The sequence below is a fragment of the Salvia hispanica genome, chromosome 1 (genome assembly GCF_029641045.1).
Source record: "Salvia hispanica isolate PSC_SH4W2 chromosome 1, Shi_PSC_v1, whole genome shotgun sequence".
Classification (NCBI taxonomy): Eukaryota; Viridiplantae; Streptophyta; class Magnoliopsida; order Lamiales; family Lamiaceae; genus Salvia; species Salvia hispanica.
The window spans coordinates 13,299,796-13,324,508 of NC_142692.1; the positions used below are offsets into that span (position 1 = coordinate 13,299,796).

Genomic DNA, 24,713 nt, shown 5'->3' on the forward strand with positions numbered 1-24,713 from the left:
TTGTAGCTCAATTTATTGGGTTTTCATGTATTCATAGTGTTATGAAATTCTTCACAACATTTTGAAATTAGCAAATAAGTAAGCTATATGCAGGGTGTAGGTGAGCTGCATCACATGGGATAAAATCCATGTGGGATAACTTCTTGTTGGGGTATAAAATAGCTCAGCAAATGAATGTGCAGTTGTAACAGAAATTAACATTCAAAAATTGGGGATTCATTGTGGAGAGAGCTCAAGGAAGTATCGGTCAAGAAGAAAGGAGTTCTTGGTGATTGTTGGTGTAGCTCGCTCAGTGATTGCTGCTCGCTTTGGTTAGTCAATTCAGCTACTGCGTTTTAGTTGTGATTAGCTGAGAAAAGTGAGGGATTGTTTGTGTAGTTTCTGCAATTGTATGCTTATGTAATTCCCCTCTCATCATCAATACAATATTGCCTGAGTTCTCCCGTGGACGTAGGCCACATTGGCTGAACCACGTAATTTGGTGTGTCGTTGATTCTTGAGTTCGATTATTGCTTAGTGTAGCCGTCAATTGCATATGTGTGATAACAAATTGGCGCCGCTCTGTGGGAACGACTGATTTTGCAATTGATGATGGCTGCCTCTCGATTTGATTTCGAGAAATTCACGGGTAGAAACGATTTTGGGTTATGGAAGGTAAAGATGAAAGCCATGCTCGTGCAGCAAGGGCTATGGGAGGCGATGAAGTATAAGCAGCCAGATAAAACTGCGGATCTTGAAGATAAAGCGGAAATCAAGAAGCTCGACATGATGGATAGAGCGCATAGCGCGATAATGCTGAGTCTTGGAGATCGGGTTCTTAGAGAAGTGTGCAAAGAGAAAACACCTTCTGTAGTTTGGAGCAAATTGGAGTCGATTTACATGACAAAGTCTCTGGCGAATAAGTTGTTCTTGAAGCAGAGACTCTTTTCGATCAAATTTATTGAAGGGAAAGGGATCATGGATTAGCTGGATGACTTTGTGAAGGCAGTGGATGATCTTGAGTCTGTTGATTGGGAACTAAAGGATGAAGATAAGGCAATCATGTTACTGAATGCCCTCCCTAAAAGTTTTGATCAACTCAAGGATGCGATCTTGTATGGAAGGGATAGTTCAATCACCTATGAAGAAGTTCTTACTGCCTTGAAAGCAAAGGAATTCCAGAAAACTTCAGCAGCTAAGCCAATTGATCAAGCTGGTGAAGTCTTGCATATAAAAGGCACAGATAAAAAAGGTTCCAAGAAGAAATGGAACAAGAAAGGTAAATCTGAGAAGAAGGATGAGAAGGAGACCAGATCGTGCCACTATTGTAAGAAGCCGGGGCATCTAAAGAAGAACTGTTATTCATGGAAGAAAAAGAAAGAAGAAGAGGCAGAAGGGCAGAACACAGCTGATGTTACTCAAGACATTGAAACTGCTCATGCATTGAACATAGGAGATACAGATATCAGTGAGCAATGGATCATGGACAGTGCCTGCAGTTTTCATATGTGCCCGAAGCTCGAATGGTTTCAAAATATGCAGCATTCCACTGGCTCTGTACTTCTGGGGAACAATCAAATATGCAGAGTTAAGGGCATGAGAAATATAAGGCTGAGAATGAAAGATGGTACAACAAAGATCCTCTCAGAAGTGAGATATATCCCTGATATAAAAAGGAACTTAGTCTCTCTAGGAGCTCTTGAAGGAAAGGGATATTCATTTCTGTCATCAGATGGTCAGATGAAGGTTTTCAAGGGAGCTGATGTTGTCATGGTGGCAAAACGGTTTAACAGTCTCGACTATTTGGAAGCTGAGGTTATATTTGATGAACTCAATATGGTGAAGAAAGTAGATGGTGATATTTGGCATCTCAGATTGGGTCATGTGTCCATGGATGGAGTTAATCAACTTATCAAGGCTGGAGTAATAGAGGCAGACAATAAAATGGCTTCTAGAGAATGTGAGGTGTGTGTGCTTGGTAAAAGCAAGAAGCAAGTATATCCGGCTGGAAAACACACTTCACAGTCAGTACTTGATTATGCCCATAGTGACATTTGGGGGCCTGCTCAAACTTTATCAGTAGGAGGATGCAGGTATTTCTTATCAATAGTGGATGACTACTCTAGAAAAATTTGGCTATACATTTTGAAAGAAAAGTCTGATGCATTCAACAAGTTTAGAGAGTGGTGTACAGAGGTTGAGGTGGATAAAGGCTCAAATCTAAAGTGTCTTAGAACAGATAATGGATTGGAGTTCGTATCTCATGAATTTGATGATTTTGCAAACTAAAGGAAATCAAGAGACATAGAACGGTTCCAAACAATCCTCAACAGAACGGTGTGGCTGAAAGAGCTAACAGAACCATACTAGAAAGGGTTAGATGTATGCTGATTTCATCAGGAATGCCTCACAAATTCTGGGGAGAGGCAGCATCCACAACAGTCACTCTCATGAACAAGTGTCCTACTGCATCTATAAATAATGAAACTCCAGATTTTAGATGGTTTGGTCATAATAACAATTATACAATGCTGAGACCTTTTGGTTGTAGAGCTTACTCTCATGTTAGGGAAGGCAAACTTGAGCCAAGAGCTCTGAAATGTGTCTTGTTGGGATATCAAGAGGGAGTGAAGGGTTATAGGCTCTGGTGTATGGAGCCAGGAAATCAAAAGGTGGTGATCAGCCGAGATGTGATCTTCAGAGAGAAAGAAATGCCTTATAAAGAAGCTGAGGGGCAACAGGCAAGCAACTGGATACAATGCTCCAGTTAAGGTGGAGTTACTGGAAAATTCAGATGATCAGCAGCTGGTTGAAGAAGCTAGTGTATCAGAAACTGAGGAACAGATTTATGAAATCAGTGATGATGAAGAGATTGTTCCAGCAGATACTAATCTTGATGACTATAGATTGGCCAGAGACAGAGAAAGAAGAAAGAATGTCAAAAGGCCAACAAGATATAGCAATGCAAGTCCAGTGTATTATGCCTTCTGTGCAGCAGAGGAGATGGGGTCTAATGAACCGGGAACTTACAAGGAAGCAATAAGCTCTAGAGAAAGAGACAGATGGATAAAGGTAATGCAAGCTGAAATAGACTCATTATTGAAAAACAAGACTTGGATTCTAGTAACCAGAAAGATGATGCCGAAAATAATTGGGTGCAAATGGATTTTTAAGAAAAAGGTGGAGGCATCAGAAGGTGATAGAATCAGATATAAAGCCAGGTTAGTGGCCAAAGGATACAACCAGAGGGAGGGAATTGACTACAACGAGATATTTTCTCTAGTGGTTAAGCACAGCTCCATCAGACTTCTCATGGCATTGGTTGCAAAAAATGATTGGGAATTACACCAGTTAGATGTGAAAACAGCGTTTTTACATGGTGAGCTTGAGGAAAGCATATTCATGGAGCAGCCAGAGGGATTTATCAAGCCAGGAGATGAGGGAAAGGTTTGCTTATTGAAGAGAAGTATCTATGGCCTTAAACAGTCCAGCAGGCAATGGAACCTGCAATTTGATCAGCATATGAGAGATATTGGTTTTGAAAGTTCCAAGTATGACAGTTGTGTGTATATGAAGAAGAAAGATGGGAAATCAGTGGCTTTCTTGCTCTTATACGTGGATGATATGTTAGTTACTGGATCAGATATCAACGAGATTGAGATAGTGAAGTATGACCTCAAATGCAGATTTGAAATGAAGGATTTGGGGGAAGCTAAGAGAATTTTAGGCATTGATATCATAAGGGACAGAAAGAGAAGAGTCCTTTGGCTGAGCCAGCAACACTATATTGAGAAATTACTCAAGAATTCCAGATGAGTGAGTCTAGGATAGTCTCTACACCCCTTGGGCATCAGTTTCAACTATATGTAGATCAGTGTCCTAAATCTAAGGAAGAGCAGGAATTGATGAAGAATGTACCATATGCTAACATCATAGGAAGTGTGATGTATGTAATGATATGTACAAGACCTTATCTTGCTCATGCTGTGAGTCTAACAAGCAGATACATGAGTAATCCAAGAAAGGTGCATTGGCAAGCCTTGAAGTGGATGTTGAGATATCTGAAGGGAAGTTCCGAGTATGGGATCATGTACAAGGGTTTTGAAGATCAGACCAAAGATAGTCTTGTGGGATTCTGTGATTCAGATTATGCATCAAATAGAGACAATAGAAAGTCTCAAACTGGATACATATTCACTCTATTTGTGATAACACATAGTCATTGAAATAGCAGATGAAATATTCATTTATTGGTTTTTTGTGTATTCTTAGTCATTGAAATAGGAGATGAAAATTTCTTTGTATCATGATATTCCACTTTTCTCTTTTATGTTATATACTCTTTTTGCCATATTTTGCAGCGCTTAGCTTGTTACTGTTTAATGTTTTGTAAGGTTGACAATCTTGTTTCTTGGATTAGAAGGGTATATTTGCCATTCAGGGCCCATTTAGTACATAAAGTTGAAAATAAAATTTGAAGGATTTAATTCATTTGTTTGGTAAATGAAGCATTTCTTGTGTCCCAATTAAGTTGGGATAACTCTAGGGCATGAAAATTAATAAATTGTGTTGGAAAGTGGAGATAAAAATAAAATAGAAAAGATAGAGATTGAGTAAAACTAGGTGACAAATAAAACAAGAATGATTGGATATTTTATTTTTTTTAAATGGAAATAACTTAACTTTGTTAAGACATCCTAAAAAGGAATATACTCAACTTAGTTAGGACAGAGGGAGTGATTGATATGAAATTGAATATGAAGTAATTTGTCTGCACATACACAATATATACCGTGCTCAGATACAAATATACACACTGTATACAAACACATTACACTACATACGCACTATACCACACACAAAACTTGCAACTACGCACACAATACACAGTCACTTATTATACACACACACACACACACACACCATTATGTTATGTTTTATATTTCTATTATTATTTTCTATTTTTTTACGTCTTACTTACGTTACTCCCTTCGTCCGCTACTAGGAGTCCCGGTCACTTTTGCGCACTCGTTTTATAAAATTGATAATAAATAGTTAAAGAGGGGAAATGGTAAAGTAAGAGAGAGAATAATGTTGATAAGAGTCTTCTCAACATTATTCTCTCTCTTACTTTACCATTTCTCCATTTTAACTAATTATTATCATTTTTACAAAACGAGTGCGCAAAAGTGACCGGGACTCCTAATGACGGACGAAGGGAATACATCTTTGCTCTTTATTATTAAAAATAATCTTTTTCTCATTAGTTTCTTATCATCTACATTAAATTTTATTGTAGAGTTTTAAATATGCATGGAAAAATTTCAAATCATTAATAATAGTTATGTATATGCGTAAAGGAAGATATTATATTTCGGTGTTATGATACTTAGTCGTCGAAGAAAATTGTTACTAGCATTTATGACAGTGTCACTATTGTATTCCCAACATAACTGTTGAGATTGACTTGAGCCCTCATCGTAAATATCATGGCCCCACCATTATATGTTTGTGCGTTTGTATGTACTGTGTGCAATGTGTGTATTGTTTATGCATGCAATGTGTACGTTGTATGTTGTGTATGAACATGTGTGTATTATACTTCGTTCGTCCCATAAAAATAAGGGCAATTTCCTTTTTCATCTGTCCCATAAAAATATCTAATTTCTATTTATGAAAAGTTCTCCCAAATTCACTACTCATATATATCGATTAATTTATAACTTATATCACTAGATGCTACCATTAAATACTAATAATAATATGAGTCTCACTTCTATTTTAACTACCTTTCTCCTCATCTATCTTACTTTACCAATTATGATTTAATTCTCGTGCCGTCTCAAATGTCCTTATATTTTGGGAGGATGAAGTATCTGTCAGTGTGTAGTGTACGTAATGTGTGTGTTGTGTGGAATGTGTGCGTGCAAATCTTTTGTATTTGTGTATGTATATGTAGCGTGTGTGTGTGTGTGCAATGTGTGTATTGTGTTCTTATGAGTGCACTATGTGTGTACACACATAGTGTGTGAATTTTGTGTTGTGTATGTACAGTGTGTATTATATGTTGAACTTATCAAATATGAAATCCGTAGGCTTTGAACCTGTTACTTTGAAAACGAGTAGGTAATAATGTTGTCCATTTAGGACCGAGAAGAAAGTCACGTCAAAATTATTTCAATTGTAGTCTGACATCTTCAATATCTCCTCGCTCATTCTTATTGTGAATTCCCTCATCCCTCTGGTAAGGTCCCATTTTTCATAATTGTCAAGTAATTACAAAGAAATCAATATAGCATGAGGGCATGATATATACTCCTACAAAAGTAAACATAAACTTGTAGCTGACGTGACTTTTTATTAGTACTAAAATAAATTACAAGTATACAATATTATTAGAGTATATGTAAAGATAAGCATGTAATATCGAAAACATGGACTAATAGTCAATCTGAGTACTATAATAAAGTTTTATTAGCACATGTGCTATAGCAAGATCAAAACAAAACATGATCAGTTACTCTCATATCCACTAATCAAATATGAGTAGAAACATTCACTAAACATAATTCAACAAAATGATCTTGGTGCATCACATGAGACATAGCCCTTTTTAACTTAGGATAATTCGTCTTATAATGCTCATTCTCGCCGTATTTGAAACACTTTCTGATTTTTTTTGCAAAGATGCACCCTTTTCTTGTCTATTGCTTTGTTAGGAATCACTGTTTCACATGTTATTTTCTTCTTCTCCTTTATGGGCTTAAGACTTGAGGAAAGTGCTCCGGGTGCCAACATGACTTCATGTGTTTCATCCATAAGGCTCTCTATAGTTTGCAACTCGACCAACAGTTTTGCCAAAACATAGTTCCTTTTGTTCATCATATAAATAGTACTCATCCGTCAGTGGAAATGTTGTCTAGTTTTTCCATTTTGGTCTGTCCATAAAAAGTTGTCCACTTTTTTTTTCTTTCTAGTTTTGGTAAACGGTCTCCACTTTCCACTAACTCTTTACACTCTCATTCTATTATAATATTAATATAAAAATGTGGGACTCTCATTCCACTAACTATTTCAACTTACTTTTCTTCACATTTCTTAAAACTCGTGCCGAGTCAAACCTTGACAATATTTCATAGACGGAGGGAGTACTTGACCTGTTGATAGCATGTAGGTAGACACTGAAGTACGATACTAACTTGGGTTTGGGGTCCAATGTTCCACCCAAAGTTTCAATCTGATTCAAATATGACATCTTCTTGAGGACATGATCCTGCACAAATGTCCCTTTCTTCGTAGCTACGTTGTGATATTTCAGATTGCCGCACATCTTGCAGTACAGTTCTGATGTCCGAAGAGAGTCTCGAAGTTACTAATCTCATAGTGGCTATTGGAACTTTGTGATTTTATAAAAAATGAACTTTCTCTTGTCCTAATTGCATTACAATGCTACTCCCATTCGTCTCATTCAAAATGTCCATATTTCCTTTTTAATTTGTCTCACTCAATGTCCACTTTTATATTTGAAAATAAACATCTCTCATTTCTTCTTATTAAAATATCAACTCCTTTTTTTCTCTCTACTTACTATATTTAATAATTCCTCCTAAAATTTCGTGCTACTCAAGGATGTGGACACCTGAAGTGGGATAAAGTGGGTATTATATTGTTACTCCCTCCGTCCCAAGGAAGATGACCCCTTTCTTGGGCGGCACGCGATTTTATGCAACTTTATTTTGTGTGTTAAATGGAGAGAGTAAAGTAAAAGAGAGGGGATAAAGTAGAGATAAAAGAGTTTCCATTTTAAATAATGAGTCATCTTGGTTGGGACAAATCAAAAAAGAAAGTGGGTCATCTTTAATGGGACGGAGGGAGTACCTTTTTCTTACATTGGAAAAATCCTCGACAATAACTATTCCTAATTTCTAAGATCGTATAGTAGTAGTACTATGATTTAAATTTCGAATTTCACACAAAATGATCATGCTTGAATCATGGCCACCTTTATAGCTGACTGGTCGTCTGATGCAGTTGCATCAATGTATATTACTCCCTCCGTCCCCCATTAAAAGTCACACTTTTCCATTTCGGTCTTTCCCCAATTAAGAGTTACACTTTTCCATTTTGGTCCGTCCCCAATTAAGAGTCACACTTCATTTTTACCATAAATAATAAGTAGGTCCCACATTCCACTAACTCAATTCACTCACATTTTATTATAAAACTAATATAAAAAAAGGGTCCCACATTCCACTAATTTTTTCAACCAATTTTTCTTTACATTTCTTAAAACCCGTGCCCGGTCAAAGAGTGACTCCTAATAGGGGACGAAGGGAGTATGAAAAAGCAAAGTAACAAAGTACCAGCTTTTTTAGAGAAATAAAATGAAACTAATGTAAAATACTGTATGTTGTGTAAGTTAAAATTGGATTAGAGACGTTAATATTTAGACAGCGCAGAACCAGCAAGCACCTTTCTTCGCATATTCCAACCCAAATTAAATCATTCAAAATTCATTTTTATCAAAATATTCAATATTAGCAAAGCAAAAATGAGATTACATATTAAGCCGTGATTTAGGAATATAAGATTTTTTTTATGCAGGTATTAGTTTCACAACTAATCCGGCATCTCTCTCTCTCCTCCCAGTTTCCTGATTCTCTCTCATCTCTCTCTAAAAATTATGTGCGTCTCTGCAAATCTCCTCCGCCATTGCTGAGCCCGTGTCTTTCTCATTCTATAAATACATTTGCTCGGACAAAATTACAATGGATAGCAATGATTCCGCATCCGAGATATCATTCAGCTCTCTGCATTTGGACCCACGGCAGCAGGAAGATAAACAAGAAGAGCCTGTATCTTCGGATGAAGATCAGAGTCTCTATTTAGTTCCCTTCAGGTAATTACAATGTCGAATGCCCTTTCCGCAATCGAGGTTTAACTCATCTCTTTCCCCCTTTTCGCGTGGGCAAGTGTTGGATGAATTACTGAAGTAGCGAATGAATCTGAGTCGATGAAGAAGAAAAGAAGAAATTGATTGATTTGTGAAATTTTACTCGAGATTAAGTTTTACGCTAGTTTGATTGACCAAATCGGGGCAGATGTGAGCAACTTGAAATGAATCGATTTACTTGTTTGTGTTAGTTGTGCCATGTTTAGCTACTTTTTTTGGATTTAGACTGATTATATGATGCTTTTGAGCTGTTTAGTGTGGATAACTAATTAGATTTGTTCCTCCTTTTGGTAATTTGATTATTAAGTGTTTTTGGGGAGAAGGTGTTGGTTTTGTGAGCTAGTAAGAGTGTGGAAGTGTGGAAGATATGTAGCTGTGCTTGCCCTGCCTTTTTCTGACTGCTATTTGTTATACTGCTTGGCTTTCAGTACTTAATTTATGTTTGCTGGTTGTGCTTTAGATGGTGGAAGGAAGCGCAGGACCCTTCATCCTCAGATGTAAAGAGGGGGATCCCATTTGCAGCATCCCCTGCTCCTTATGGGGGTCCAATGAAGATTTTTAACAACATATTCAACTCAGATATTGCATTTAGTCTGAGGAAAGATGATGATTTGTCATGCAATGGAGAAAATGGTGAGGCGGGTGTATCGGGTAAAGACTATGCATTGGTGCCTGGAGACATATGGCTTCAGACACTGAAATGGTGAGTATGTTACAATCCTGCGTGGGAAATGCAACATATGCATTTGTGCATTGCTGAAAGCGTGACCGATAATCTGGTGAACTTATAACCAAAAAAGGTGGCAAAGAAAGTAAGATCTATGGCATAAGTGGAGCTGGACATTTGATTTGATATGGACCATATGGCCGTGTGACACGTGTAATGCACAGTGTATTAATATATATAGGCCTTTAGTTAACATTGGCAATAACTATCCAGCATAGCAAGCTAAATAGTATGATTTAACTCATAATGGAAGTTCTCATCTGAAGTAATTGGAGTATCAATTAATCAAATAAATTATGTGGAATTTCTTTATTGAATTCTTAAGTGGCATTATTCTTTCTTGTTTTTTGATATTCTTTTTCTAGCTTTCTTTCATTTCTGTAAATGGATTTATCAATGTATGTTTAGTTTAAAGGAGTATTTATGATTCATATATGTAAAACCCTCGAATAAAAATTTTACTTCTTCTTTGTCCAGGCACAGTGATTCTAAGAATTCATCAAAGGAAAGAAAAGGGTTCTTAGCTGTCGAAGAAGATATGTCCGATGTCTACCCTTTGCAACTCAGGCTTTCTGTTCTATGTGAAACCAACGTACTGTCTGTTAAAATTAGCAAAAAGGTTTGTAATTTCTGAGCATATGCCAGATGCTGTGCTTGCTTTTATTTCAGATTACCTATGGATCAGCTCACCATGTGCACTGGACATTTGTCTGTCGGTCAATATTGTTATCCTCTCATTTATGAATTTTACGCAGATATTTTAATTTTTTATGAAGGAGCAATTTAAATAATTATGAGCATTTAAAGCTATGTTACTGTAATTCGATTAAGACCCATTATGTGAGATAATAATGTAATCATGCATTGATTATGGAAAATCAGAGGAATATCGTTGTACGGCTTAGCTTTGAGAATCAAATCAGTTTAGTGTACTTAATTTACTTATAAAGAACAACAATCTTCTCATGGAACAGTAATATCTCCAACAATTTTTATGCTTGATCTACATTCCACATTTGCATTCTCCAAGTTTCAACCTCATGAGTAACAATAAATGGCAGCAATTCTAGTAGCCTGTTTTGCGGATCTTAACCCAATTTTACATTTCTTTGAAGTTTCTTGCTTAATTTTCAGGACAATTCAGTTGAGTGCTACAGAAGAGCCTGCAAGATTTTCAATATGGAATCTGAGCCTGTGAGTGTAGCTAAAATTTCTCACAAATATAAGTGTATGTTTTGTCATGGAGACTGGTGCTCAACTCCATTGTACATGCTCTGCAGTTGCGCGTTTGGGATTTATCAGGGCAGACAATGCTGCTTCTATTGAATGACAAAAATAAGATCTTAAAAGAGTCTCAGAAGCAAATTGGGCAGGATGTAAGTAATAGATTTCATGTGTTGTGAACCAAGCGATAACGTACTTACCTACTGCTCCTATGTTTCTGCATCTTCAACTTCTTACTGTTTCTTCTGAATTAAGCAAATGCATTTTTTTGGAACCCCTTCTTTGGCTGCAGCCTGCAACATGAGCTTGTTCTTCTAAAGAGTTAATCACCAAGACCATGATTGTCTGTGACTCTGTAAAGAAAATCCGATGCAGAAGTCCAAGATGCATTTTGTTAGATGGATCTTGCTTTAATTGACTGTTGCTCTTTGTCAAAACATGAATATATGCCATTAATAATCTTCATTGTGAATTGCACCATTTGATTTAATTATTTGTAACTCGTATGTCCTGTTTCTTTCCTTCTTTTTTTTCCTTTCTTACTTATTTCTATATTTTCAGTTGATATAATTTTGCATGACTGATCGACTAATGGTCTACTCATGATAGAACATTGGTCAACTGTATCCAGACATTGTTCTTGTTATCTATTGTATGCATTATCTACCTTTTTCTATAAAGAATAACGTCTTTTCTTCTGTTAATTTGTGCAGTTGCTCCTCGAGTTACAAGTTTATGGATTATCAGAATCTTTTAGAAATAAAACCAGAAAGGATGATACTGCACAATGTTCGAATGGGACTCTGAATGGTGGTTCTGTCCACTACTTCTCTAATTCTGCTCGGAGCAATTCTGCTAAGTTTCTCGGAGGTTCTGCTGAAGCTGGTACACTAGGCTTAACTGGATTACAGAACCTTGGGAATACTTGCTTCATGAACAGTGCTCTTCAGTGTCTAGCCCACACACCAAAGCTTGTTGACTACTTTCTTGGAGATTATGAAAGAGAAATAAATCCAGATAACCCATTGGGGATGAAGGTATTTTCCCTTCTTAGGAGTTCAAAATAAAAGGCTCTTTAAGTAATGAAAACTTTTATTCTTTATTATAAATTTCCCCTTTTTGTTGTTCACGAATTATTGTGGCCTTTCAATCAATTAGATTTACGCAATACTATGTTATTCATAAACGTCAGGTTCTATTTTCTATGTGTTTTTTAGACCTTTTAATGATTACTAATTCTGGGCCTTTCAAATGAACCATATATTAGGGAAGTATCATAGGAGTAAAAGGCACTCCATCCAGTGTTATGGATTGCATGTGGAATTGGATTATTGCCATTATTAGTTGTTGCTCTTTATGTTTGTAATGTATTCAAGTGTTTTTTAAAGATGCTGTTTAGGCACCAGAAATGCCTTTCCCACATGGCCTAGCAATAATACTGCTATAATTTTTATGTGACTTTAATTTTTATCATTAGTATAATTTGCTTTCATCGTAGGGTGAAATTGCTTCTTCTTTTGGAGACCTGATGAAGAAACTATGGGCTCCTGGAGCGACTCCACTAGCACCGAGAACATTCAAATTGAAGCTTGCTCATTTTGCTCCCCAGTTCAGTGGTTTCAATCAGCACGATTCTCAAGTATGTGCTAATTTAATCTCTTATTATAATTTTTAGAATTGGTCTCTCATCTGTTATCTGTTGAAAGGGATAATAAAACTATTGTTTCCACCATATTCGCTTACATTAGGAGCTCCTGGCATTTCTCTTGGACGGACTTCATGAAGATTTGAATCGTGTCAAGTGTAAACCTTATGTCGAAGTTAAGGATTCTGATAGCAGACCAGATGAACAAGTAGCGGATGAATATTGGACGAATCATCTTGCTCGTAATGATTCGGTTATAGTTGACGTTTGCCAAGTTAGTTTCTATTCATACATTTATCTGCTTTTTTATGTGTTAATGTTAACCTAACATATTATCAGGAGGCTCTGACTAAAAGTTTGTAATTGTTTACAGTATCACTTTTGTTTTCTGCAAATATTTCTATTTTTCTATAAGTGATTATAATGCTCTATGATTTTAATGATGCGGAGTGCCCTAATAGATTTTCTATCCATTGACTACTTTCTAAACTCTCAAGTATCAATAATAACACATGGATTGCTACACTGCAGGGTCAATACAGGTCCACATTAGAATGCCCACTTTGTCGAAAGATGTCTGTTACTTTCGACCCATTTATGTATCTGTCTTTACCTCTGCCATCAACTTCTATGCGGACAATGACATTGACTGTTGTGAAAACTGATGGGACTGATAAGCCACTGGCATTTACTGTTACTGTACCAAAGAATGGAAAACTTGTAGATCTTACTCAGGCTTTAAAGACTGCCTGTTCTCTGGAGGGTGATGAAACACTTTTGGTGGCTGAGGTAACTGGACAATGATACTGATAGATCGATGTTGCAAGCCCTTGGCTTTCTGTATCTTTCCTGTTTTGCAGTATTACCTATTCTTAATCACCCCAAAACAATGAATTCATGCAGATATACAACAACCGCATTATACATTTTCTAAAGGATCCAAATGGTTCGTTATCTTTGATTAGAGACAATGATAAACTAGTAGCCTACAGGCTACCAGATACAGAAGCTCCTCTCTTTGTCTTTATGCATCAGCAGGCTGAAGAGTAAGTCCAGATTTTTTTAATGCCTCTACTTCAAATTCTTCTATAATCAGTATATATATTATATAATACAGTTATATTTTCATAACGATACACAGAAAGAGAGGGCATTGCCCTATCAACTAGTGGCATGTTTCAAGAACTTGGAATGTAATTGTGATTCGAAGCGGAAGGTGGATGGTCTGTTTTCTCGGGATAAGATGTCTGCAAAAGAAGCATGACATGATAACCTTGAAGAAAACAATGAGAATGTAAATAAGTATGCAAATAGATAATTCTTTCCAACAATGGAAAACCCTCTTTCCAACAAGGAAAGCCTTGGCCAAAATGCCGTTTCTCTTACAATAAACTTTGATGATCCCTTTACTAATCCTAGGAGACCATTATAAATGCTTCATATATGGAATTCCAAATGAGAATATAATGACAATAATTAATAGGAATTATTGTATTAGCAAGTAACTGTCACTCACTTTTCCGTGATTACGTAACTGCCACTCCTAGTCAAGTTATTTTCAAGATAACTGATGCGTATCAATTGCACCATTGTTGAAACAGCCTTGTCCTCAAGGCTGGAAATGAAACCTAAACACGATGTGTCGTCCGGAGGAAGCTCATACTCATGCTTGTGACTTGTGGGAAATGACAAAACTGTCTGCTTCCTCGTCTTTTTCCTAAATGGAGTGTATCCACACACCACGTTATTTATAGGAGTTCGATGTGACGACCAATCGACTGAGTTCGAATGGCCAGCACAGATGCCGACTTTCCAAACTATGTTTGATTTTGTACCAACCAATGAATGCCAGCTCTTCTTGGTGCAGTCATGAAGATGGGAGGCTTGTGGACTTGTTGTTTCCTATGCGTTGCAATTATCTTCTGTAGCAATGGTTGTGCCCTTGTTGGTGGAATATGTGTTGGTGTGGGCACAATCTTAGTTACCTTCTCGTCGTCAACTTGTTCTCATGCTTTTGAAGCATATTTAGTGCCATTTGTCCTGAGTTTGACTTCATCAATGTTGTCAATGGCATATGGCGACTTATGGAGGTCTACCCAAAAACCGCCATAAAGATATGGCGTATCAGCATAGTGGGATATGGTGGTCGATAAATAAATTAGAAATAACAAAAATTAGAATTATAAAAAATGTAAAATATAAACTCTTAAAGCATAAAGTCACAAGCAATTATATCATATGTCTAATAATTAAAGTCTTACTTGAACAAAATGTAAGCCATCATATTTAATGGAGTAATAATGTCTAAATTCAAATCATCCTCAATAGTTATGGGGCTGGAGGGCGGCGGCGGTTCTGGGCGAAGGCAAGGGGCTTGTGGAGGTTCTGGAAGAAGGTAGGGGCAGGGCGGTGCTGGAGGGCGGCGTCACATGGGTAGAATTTTGGGTGAGAGAGAAGAAGTTTTATGGTTTACCGTTATGATTTGTTTAACTTAAACCTCTTTTTATTTGAAATATGGGTCGGTTTATAGCTTTACGTGGGTAAATGGGCCAGGCTATGCGGGTAAATGGACTAAAAACGTGCGGTGGCGGTGACCATGGCCGATATTTATCAACATTGGACTTCATTGACAACACTTTGCTCTTCTGCATCAGATGCACACTCTCTTGCAACTGATCATTGTTGGAATTTTAGTGTATTAGCACTTTAATTCTAAGGAAGAATGTTGGAATTTTAGTGTTTATCACTTTAATTTCTAAACAATTCGGCTGCTTCATTAGAAGCTTGTTCTATCTTATTTTAGTGTTTGAATTAACTGTTTTAACAGTTTTTAAACAGTTATGAACAGTTTGGAATCAGTTTTAGTTAATTAACTGCCTTGGCAGTTTATTGTCGACGGTTTAGGCTGATTTTTGATTAAATACAGATCAGAGAATGAACAATCATCTAAGGAAAACTTAGTCTTATCCGATCATAGATTTTGTGCACTCAAAATACTTGATCTGAAAGTATTTTATACGATTCTAAGTTATCCAAGTCTTCTAATAAGGATTCCCTAATCCTAAGTCATAAAATCATCATTATATATCTTACCTAACAAAGATCAAGTAATTTGAAGATGACTGGACCCAATTCAGTGAGGGAGATGACTGCAAACTTCACAAAACTGGAGAAGTTTGAAGGAGTAGATTTCAGAAGATGGAGAAAGAAGATGCACTTCTTGCTGACCACCCTGAAGGTTGTTCATGTACTCACAACTACCATGCCAGAACCGACTGAAGATGAATCTCTGGAACAAACCAGAAGGAGGCTGAAATGGGAGAATGATGACTATGTGTGCAGAGGGCATATTCTCAATGGTATGACTGACTCACTCTTTGATATTTATCAGAATGTTGAATCCTCCAAAGAATTATGGGATTCTCTAGAATCTAAATACATGGCAGAGGATGCTTCTAGTAAGAAATTCTTGGTTAGTAATTTCAATAATTATAAGATGCTAGATTCTAGACCTGTGATGGAACAATATAATGAATTACTAAGGATTCTTGGACAATTTCAACAACACCAGATGCATATGGATGAAGCCATATCAGTTTCTAGTGTTATTGATAAATTGCCTCCCTCTTGGAAAGACTTCAAACATACTCTAAAGCATCAAAAGGAAGAACTTTCCTTGGTGCAACTTGGTTCTCATCTCAGAATTGAAGAATCCTTAAGGATTCAGGAGATGGAAAAGAACAAGGAAAAGAGTGTGGCTGGACTATCTTCCATTAATATGGTGGAAGGTGGACAGAAGTTTAAAGGGAAAAGGAAAATGTTTCAAGGAGAGTCCTCTGAGAATAAGAAACAAAAACTTGTTTGTTGGAAGTGTGGGAAACCAGGCCACTACAAGAAAGATTGTAGGTCTGGAAAGAAAGTTTTCAAGGCTGGTACAAGTACAAGTGGTTCAAAATCTGGACCAAGTGGATCTAAGGATCCAAGTGTACCTCAAGGTATGAAAATATTCAATTCTAATATTTCTATTCAGAACTATATCTCGGATACACCAAGTTCATTCTATGTACAGGATGATGAGTACACTTGGTGGGTGGATTCTGGAGCTACAAACCATGTTTGCAAGGATAGGAGATGGTTTACATCCTTGCAGAAGATCACTGATGGATCAGTGATTAGAATGGGGAATGGTTCTAGTGAATCGATTGAAGGAATAGGAAATGTTAGGCTAACTTTTACTTCTGGGAAACAGTTGGATTTAGTAGATGTATTGTATGTTAACTAAGATCACAAGGCAACCTTTCAATAATGTTGTGAGAGAATCTAAACTACTGGAATTAATCCATAGTGATATCTGTGATTTTCACTCAACACCATCAATTGGAAATAACAAGTATGTTATTACTTTTATTGATGACTCAACTAGATATTGTTATGTATACTTGCTAAGTTCTAAGGATGAAGCCTTAGAGAAATTCAAGGTATATAAGACAGAAGTTGAGGTACAAAAGAGTGAATTTATAAAGATTTTTAGATCTGATAGGGGAGGTGAATACTATGATCCTAGTTATTTTGAATCAGTGGGAATAATTCACCAAATAACAGCCCCTTATACTCCACAACAGAATGGAATCTCTGAAAGAAAGAACAGAGTGTTGAAAGAAATGGTTAACTCTTTGTTATCATATTCTGGTTTAAATGAAGGTTTTTGGGGAGAAGCTATGATTACTGCCTGCTATATATTAAATAGAGTTCCAAATAAGAAAAGTAAAGCTACACCTTATGAGTTGTGGTTTGGAAAACCTCCAAACTTAAACTATCTTAAAGTGTGGGGCTGCAGAGCAGTAGTTAAACTCACTGATCCCAAGCGTAGGACATTGGGTGAAAAGGGAATTGATTGCATTTTCATTGGTTATGCAAATCATTCAAAGGCTTATAGGTTTTATGTCTTAGAACCTAACAAATTTGTCTCTGTGAACTCTGTTATAGAGTCAAGAGATGCAATCTTTGATGAAAATAGATTCACATCTATCACAAGGCCTAAGGATCTATTTTCTAATTCTAAAAATAGATTAGTAATTTCTGAAAATCAATCAGAGGAACCTTCAACTCAACATTGGGTTAGAAGGAGTGTAAGGCCAAGAAATCAAAGTAATCTAGATAAAGGCTTTCAAATCCATCTTATTGAAGGATCAAGGGATGAATTACAATCCTAGTACCCCTACTGTTCTATAATTGAAGAGGATCCTAAGACTTTCAAAGAAGCCATGTCATCTAGAGATGTCTCATTCTGGAAAGAGGCTATAGATGATGAAATGGATTCTATACTCCAAAATAACACTTGGGAATTAACTGATCTGCCCCCTGGTTGTAAACCATTGGGGTGTAGATGGATCTTTAAAAGAAAGATGAAAGTTGATGGGTCTATAGACAAGTTTAAAGCTAGGCTTGTCATTCAAGGATTTAGACAAAAGGAGGGGATAGACTACTTTGATACTTATGCTCCTGTAGCTAGAATATCTACTATTAGATTGCTAGTAGCTATGGCTTCTATTCATAAACTCCTTATACACCAAATGGATGTTAAAACAGCCTTTTTAAATGGTGATTTGGATGAGGAAATCTACATGAAGCAGCCTGAGGGATATTCTTTACCAGGAAATGAACACAAGGTGTGCAAGTTGATCAAATCATTATATGGCTTGAAACAAGCACCAAAACAGTGGCATCAAAAGTTTGATGATATTGTTTTATCAAATGGTTTTCTATTGAATCAAGCTGATAAGTGTGTTTATTCTAAGTTTGATAAATTTGGTAAAGGAATTATTATCTGCCTTTGTGTAGATGATATGCTTCTGTTTGGTACTAGTCAAGACCAGATAGATGAGACAAAGAAATTCCTATCATCTAAGTTCTCAATGAAAGATTTAGGTTAGGCTGAAGTCATATTGGGAATTAGGATAATAAAAGAGGCTCCTAACAGAATATCTATCACACAATCTCATTACATTGAGAAAGTGTTGAAAAGGTTCAATTATGGAAACTGTACTCCAGTTAGCACACCTATGGATCCTAATGTAAAACTCTTACCTAATAGAGGAAAAACAGTTTCACAATTGGAATACTCTAAAGTAATAGGTTGCCTAATGTATGCAATGATAAGTACTAGGCCTGACATAGCTTTTGCTGTGGGAAGATTAAGTAGATTTACACATAGTCCTAGTATTCATCACTGGCAAGCAGTGAGGAGGTTACTTAAGTACCTCAAAGGAACCATAAACTATGGTTTGTGTTACTCAGATTTTCCTTCTATCTTAGAAGGATATTCTGATGCAAGTTGGATAGCCAATCCAGAGGATCATTCCTCTACTAGTGGTTGGATTTACTTGCTAGGAGGTGGAGCTATCTCTTGGGCTTCTAAGAAGCAAACTTGCATCACAAGTTCTACAATGGAGTCAGAATTTGTAGCACTAGCCGCTGCTGGAAAGGAGGCAGAATGGTTAAGGGATTTGGTTTATGAAATTCCTTTATGGCCTAAGCCTATATCACCTATCTCTATAAGGTGTGACAGTGCAGCAACATTGGCTAAAGTATATAGCCAATGTGAAGTCTAGACATTTAGGTGTCAGACATAGCATGGTTAGGGAGCTGATCACTCATGGGGTCATTTCAGTTGAATTTGTTGGGACACAACAAAATCTGGCAGACCATCTAACCAAAGGCTTGGCTAAAGATTTAGTTATCAAATCTGCTAAAGGGGTGGGGCTCAAGTCCATCTAATCTTATCTGTTTGGGATACCCAATTTCCTTCTAATTTGATATTAGATGTGAAATTCAATGTGGAAAGCCTAAATATGTGAGATAGACACATGTTCAAACCATCCAAGGTATGTGTAATAATCTGTCAGTTTGAAGGAGGTTGAAGTTTTGCTTCTTAATAGTTTTTTTGGCAAATTGTTTTGACAGAACAAGATGAAAAGCTACCTATACAAACATGGAATCCAAGTTGTTCCAATAAAGCTCTGGACTTAGCTTTATAAATGTTTGTTGAAGGATATGGACACTAGACTTGTTATAAAGGTGTCAGGTTTAGATTAATTGTTTGATAATTATGTGTATATTAAGACTGATATTCAAAGGAATTGTAAGAGTTCAAGTCTTAGACCACTCTTATAATTAGAATGTTTGTACATTGATATACTAAAATGGAAATTCAATCCTTGTGATATTTTCATTTATGCATAATTTTTGTTTTCTGTTCTTTTGATTTGATCATGCTTATAAATCCACTAAAATAGGGGAGGAATGTTGGAATTTTAGTGTATTAGCACTTTAATTCTAAGGAAGAATGTTGGAATTTTAGTGTTTATCACTTTAATTTCTAAACAATTCGGCTGCTTCATTAGAAGCTTGTTCTATCTTATTTTAGTGTTTGAATTAACTGTTTTAACAGTTTTTAAACAGTTATTAACAGTTTGGAATCAGTTTTAGTTAATTAACTGCCTTGGCAGTTAATTGTCGACGGTTTAGGCTGATTTTTGATTAAATACAGATCAGAGAATGAACAATCATCTAAGGAAAACTTAGTCTTATCCGATCATAGATCTTGTGCACTCAAAATACTTGATCTGAAAGTATTTTATACGATTCTAAGTTATCCAAGTCTTCTAATAAGGATTCCCTAATCCTAAGTCATAAAATCATCATTATATATCTTACCTAACAATCATTTACTACAATGATGACATTCTGCTCACTCGCCTTAATGAACCGTAGATCCCATATCTCCTTTGTGATGACATCCATCCTTGTATCACTTTCAGCCCACAAGAGAACTGGTTTGCAAGTCTTTTAGACTCTTCTTTGTATGCACAAAGGTGGGCCTCGATGTTGTTCATACTCTCGATCGCCATCTCTGATCCGTTAGTGTTTGCCCTTGGACATTCAAGTTCACCGCACCATTTGATACAGAGCAAAAGGCGGGTGGTCCGTTTACTCTCGATAAGATGTCTGGCTGTCTGCAAAAGAAGCATAACACATAGGTGACATAATAACCTTAAAAACAATGAGAATGTAAATAAGTATGCAAATAGATAACTCTTTCCAACAAGAGAAAGATCTCTTTCCAACTAGGGCCATTCTCTTACAATAAATTTTGATGATCCTTTTACTAATCCTAGGGGACTATTATATATATGCTTCATATATGGAATTCCAGTTGAGAACATTATTATAATAACTAAAAAGAATTAAGTAACAGACATCCATTTCTCCATGATCATGTAACCGCCACTTCGCCATGATTACTTAACTACCAATCCATTTCAAGTTATTTTCAAGATAACTGATGCGTACCAAATTGGTTGTTGAAAAAAAAGTCAAATTGATAGATAGTAAGTCATCATCTCCATTTCATAATCTATGGATGACACTTTTTTGACAAACTTGTTCAGTATCTTTACTGACGTTTTTCTCTTCCCTAGTACCATCATAGATCTTCAAATGATGCATACCTTAGTTGAGGTTGAGATGCAGGACTGCAGAACCTGCACTTTTGTGATTCTAATTTTATTCTTGGTGCGTTCTAGTAGTTTATAAGATATGGACTGAATAGAACGCCAAAATGTCAGTGTTGTTTTCAAGTCTTGCACTAATATAAGGCACAGTTCCCAGCTGTTGCAAGTCATGCACTAATAAGGCAACCTTTAGATGAATCTCTGATCTAACACTGGATGTAATGCCTTAGTGCAGGGTGCTATTTAATGTCATACTCGTAATTTTCTAAAGTCTTGTTGATTTGTGGTATTTGTATGCTTTATTATGTTATTTTTCTACACCCATGCATATGAGTCGATTTTCATTGTTAAATTTTGACCCAAGTTATGTTATCAATTTTCTCTTACAGTAAATTGATTAATGGGAAATCAATATTCAATTCGAGGTTGTTTGGGGTTCCTCTCATAGTCCGCCAAAACATTACTAATGGATATGAGGTTCGTAAAATTTACACGAAGTTACTTGCTCCATTCTTGGTACCTGAAAAGGACTCGCTCAAGAATGGTGATTCCTCAGACAAGGGTGCAGATGAAGCAATCCTGGAAGTGCACGATGCCAGCTATGCAAGTTTAAATGGCTCCTCCGAGACACCGGAGAAAGAAGAATTCGAAGCAAATTCTGATACGGAGTGTCAGTTTTACCTAACAAATGAAAAGGTGACAGAGAAGGGCTGTGAGATTGGAATGGAAGAGCTGGTAAAACCTAAAGCTGTGTCTGAAATACAGTATGTGCTAGTGTCGTGGTCACAGAAGATGGTTACACAATACAACATACAGCCTCTCAGCTTGCTTCCGGAAGTTTCCAAATCTGCATTCTTCTCAAAAAGACCACAGGAGTCTGTCTCTCTGTATAAATGTCTCGAAGCATTCCTCAAGGAGGAGCCGCTGGGACCAGATGATATGTGGTCAGTTAGCTAGTCCCTGGTTTCCAAAGCTTTCTTTATCATTGCATAGCTCCATAGTAATTCTTGTGTCTATATCTCAACTATGAGGAAACTGTGCTTAGTATATATATCTTCCTTAATGATAATTTGCACCCGTTTTCACTTGAGCCACTGTTATTGTGCCTTAACTCATTAAATTTTCGTACTATATACATTGTGTGAAACAGCTGTTGATATCATTGTGACCCATTACTGCAAGTAAACCTATATGTGACACCAATAGATTCTTTCCTAGAAACACATGAATACTATTTTTGTCTGATGCAAGTTTGCTACCCAGTAAGTTATTTTCAACCCATTTAAGGTAAACGAGCATCATTATGAAATATCCAGTATTTCTTGCTTCATTGAGAGCATTTAGCTAACTTTAGCAGATTATGAATTTCTTCTCTCTCTCCTTATTTACTCATTTCTTGTGTCTCTCTTCGTATTTACTCATTTCTGGGTGTTGATGTCTCTTAGTTGGGAACTCTAGCATACATAGTTTTTCTAATTCGCTATAATAAATTTAGGTATTGCCCTGTGTGCAAGAAGCATTGTCAAGCCGGGAAGAAATTAGATCTCTGGAGATTGCCAGAGATATTGGTGATTCACCTGAAAAGATTCTCATACAACTGTTTCCTCAAAAACAAATTGGAGACTTTTGTTGATTTCCCAGTTCATGATCTTGACCTGTCTGGTTACATTGCTCAGAAGGGCGGACAATCTTCTCACCGCTACATGCTTTATGCAATCAGTAACCATTACGGAAGTATGGGAGGTGGTCACTACACAGCATTTGTTCATGTAAGTTCACTCAAATTTGGCATCATTTTTTTTTTGTCTCCTCTATTTGGTATTCTTGTGTTATTTGTGAACCATACAACTTAATACTCTGTCTGATGTAGCATGGTGGTGACCGGTGGTATGACTTCGACGACAGCCATGTGTCTCTGATCAGCGAGGACAAAATAAAAACTTCGGCTGCCTATGTTTTATTTTATAGAAGAGTTGAAGATTCCTAACCCAAGATACAACTGTAAGTTACTATGAAACAGATAACTTAGTATTTTTGATGTTGTGCCATTCTTTTGTCCGGAATATTCATATAGTTATAGGCAGTCAGTCTTTCAAGACTTGGAAGAAATGAGATATCCGTTTAGAATAGGATGATGAGATCACAGAAGATATCATCATAAAATAGAGATAAACTGAGAGGTGGGAGAGGTTCATTATCATATAAATAGTAATAACTAGTTCGAAATGGCCTTTTGTAGTGCAACCGCTCTCGTGTAGAGCAATAGAAAAAGCTAAAGACAGTAATATTCTTGTAACATATACAATTTTGAGAATTATATTAATCAAATTGTTTGATTTGTGGTGGTTTTCGACTCACTACTAGCTTTCACAGGTCATCTCTGGCTGGTTCCATTGCATTTTTTATGTTCCTGGGTTGTGTTCATTATTTTACATATTGAGATTGTGTGTGTGTGGGAGAGAGATAGAGATAAGAGTAGTGACACAATTGAACAGGCGATGGTTTTATTGCTGGTTTAAATTCAAGGTTAAAGGAATCATTAGTAGAAATGACTATTGAGATTTTCACTACATGTGATGACTTTTGAATTAGCCATGTTAATGACAGGACCACTTTTGTGGATTTAATATACGTATTTCCAATTGGGAAAGTTCATTTCAAGGGATATGATAGTTGAATATAGTAATTTTGGATCCCCATTTTCGGGGAATGAACCTTTCTCCCCCATAAATGAGAGGAATGATATCCGTCCCTCATTTGTATCGGTTTCTTGTCCATTCATACCACTGCTAGTCCATCCATAGGATTTTCCTCAATCCGACCTAATCAAAATCAATTTGTACTCTCATTTTGATTTGGTACGAGTTTTAAGAAATTGTATGACTATGTAAAGAATGAGGAAATAACCCTGGAATATGAACCCCACTTTTATATATTTGTTTTATAATAGAATTTGATTGTAGTGATTTAGTTGAGTGATGAGATCCACCTACCTCAAATGAAAGAAAAGCAAATGAAACTTTAAATTGCGGACATCCCAAAATAGCAAAATGAGACATTTTTTTATGGGCAGAAGGAGTAAGAGTTTTATTCATAATTATACTGGATTTGATCGAAGACCAGCTATTTATGTCAGATAATTGTAAAAATAGCCTAAATAGATACTACTACTATTAAGTAAAACAGGCTTATATTTTGACAATCAAACTAAGATATAGAAGGCCCAACCATGACATGGACATGACAGTTGTATAAAAGAGGAATTTGATTTGCAGAAAGTTGTGAAGAAAACAACAATCGCCAACTGTTTGATGAAATGTAAACAAGCTGCGTTGCTGTCTTGTAAGTAAATTACACCCTCCGCCCTGCTTAAGATGACACGTTTTCTCTTTTAGTTTGTTCCAACTAAGATGACACATTTCCTTTTTTGGTAGTTTTCTCTCTCCAGTTAATATATTCAACCACTTTTTCTCACTCCTATTAAAATATTTATTTTTCTTTATTTCTCTACTTTAATACTCACACCCATCTCTCTCTCCAATTAAACACTCCAATAACTTCTAAAATCTTGCGCTGATTAAGCAATGTGTCATCTTAGCCGGGACGGAGGGAGTACAATGTTATTGTAATCACTTATGTAATGTTAGTGGCCACACATTTTTTGTCTGATAC

The 24,713-nt window shown here is 36.4% G+C and overlaps 1 protein-coding gene and 1 pseudogene across 3 annotated transcripts; both read left to right on the forward strand.

Moving 5' to 3' along the window:
* The first annotated feature begins 8,590 nt into the window (after positions 1–8,590).
* On the forward strand, positions 8,591–23,658 carry UBP8 (ubiquitin-specific protease 8). Of its 2 annotated transcripts, XM_089067789.1 has the most exons (14): positions 8,591–8,878; positions 9,393–9,635; positions 10,137–10,278; positions 10,794–10,853; positions 10,940–11,035; positions 11,597–11,920; positions 12,382–12,522; positions 12,632–12,802; positions 13,060–13,317; positions 13,432–13,574; positions 21,431–21,985; positions 22,537–22,810; positions 22,912–23,042; positions 23,415–23,658. In XM_089067789.1, the coding sequence occupies exons 1-13, from the start codon at positions 8,748–8,750 to the stop codon at positions 23,026–23,028; spliced, it is 2,655 nt and encodes an 884-aa protein (XP_088923915.1). In that variant the 5' UTR covers positions 8,591–8,747; the 3' UTR covers positions 23,029–23,042; positions 23,415–23,658. The 2 variants fall into 2 exon arrangements, with proteins under 2 accessions (XP_088923915.1, XP_088923914.1); XM_089067788.1 differs by lacking the exon at positions 23,415–23,658 and having other exon boundaries at positions 22,912–23,377.
* On the forward strand, positions 16,924–21,423 carry LOC148933294 (secreted RxLR effector protein 161 pseudogene; annotated as a pseudogene). Its single transcript, XR_016136752.1, has 2 exons — positions 16,924–19,412; positions 19,492–21,423. The product of XR_016136752.1 is annotated as a secreted RxLR effector protein 161 pseudogene (transcript).
* Positions 23,659–24,713: the final 1,055 nt, after the last annotated feature.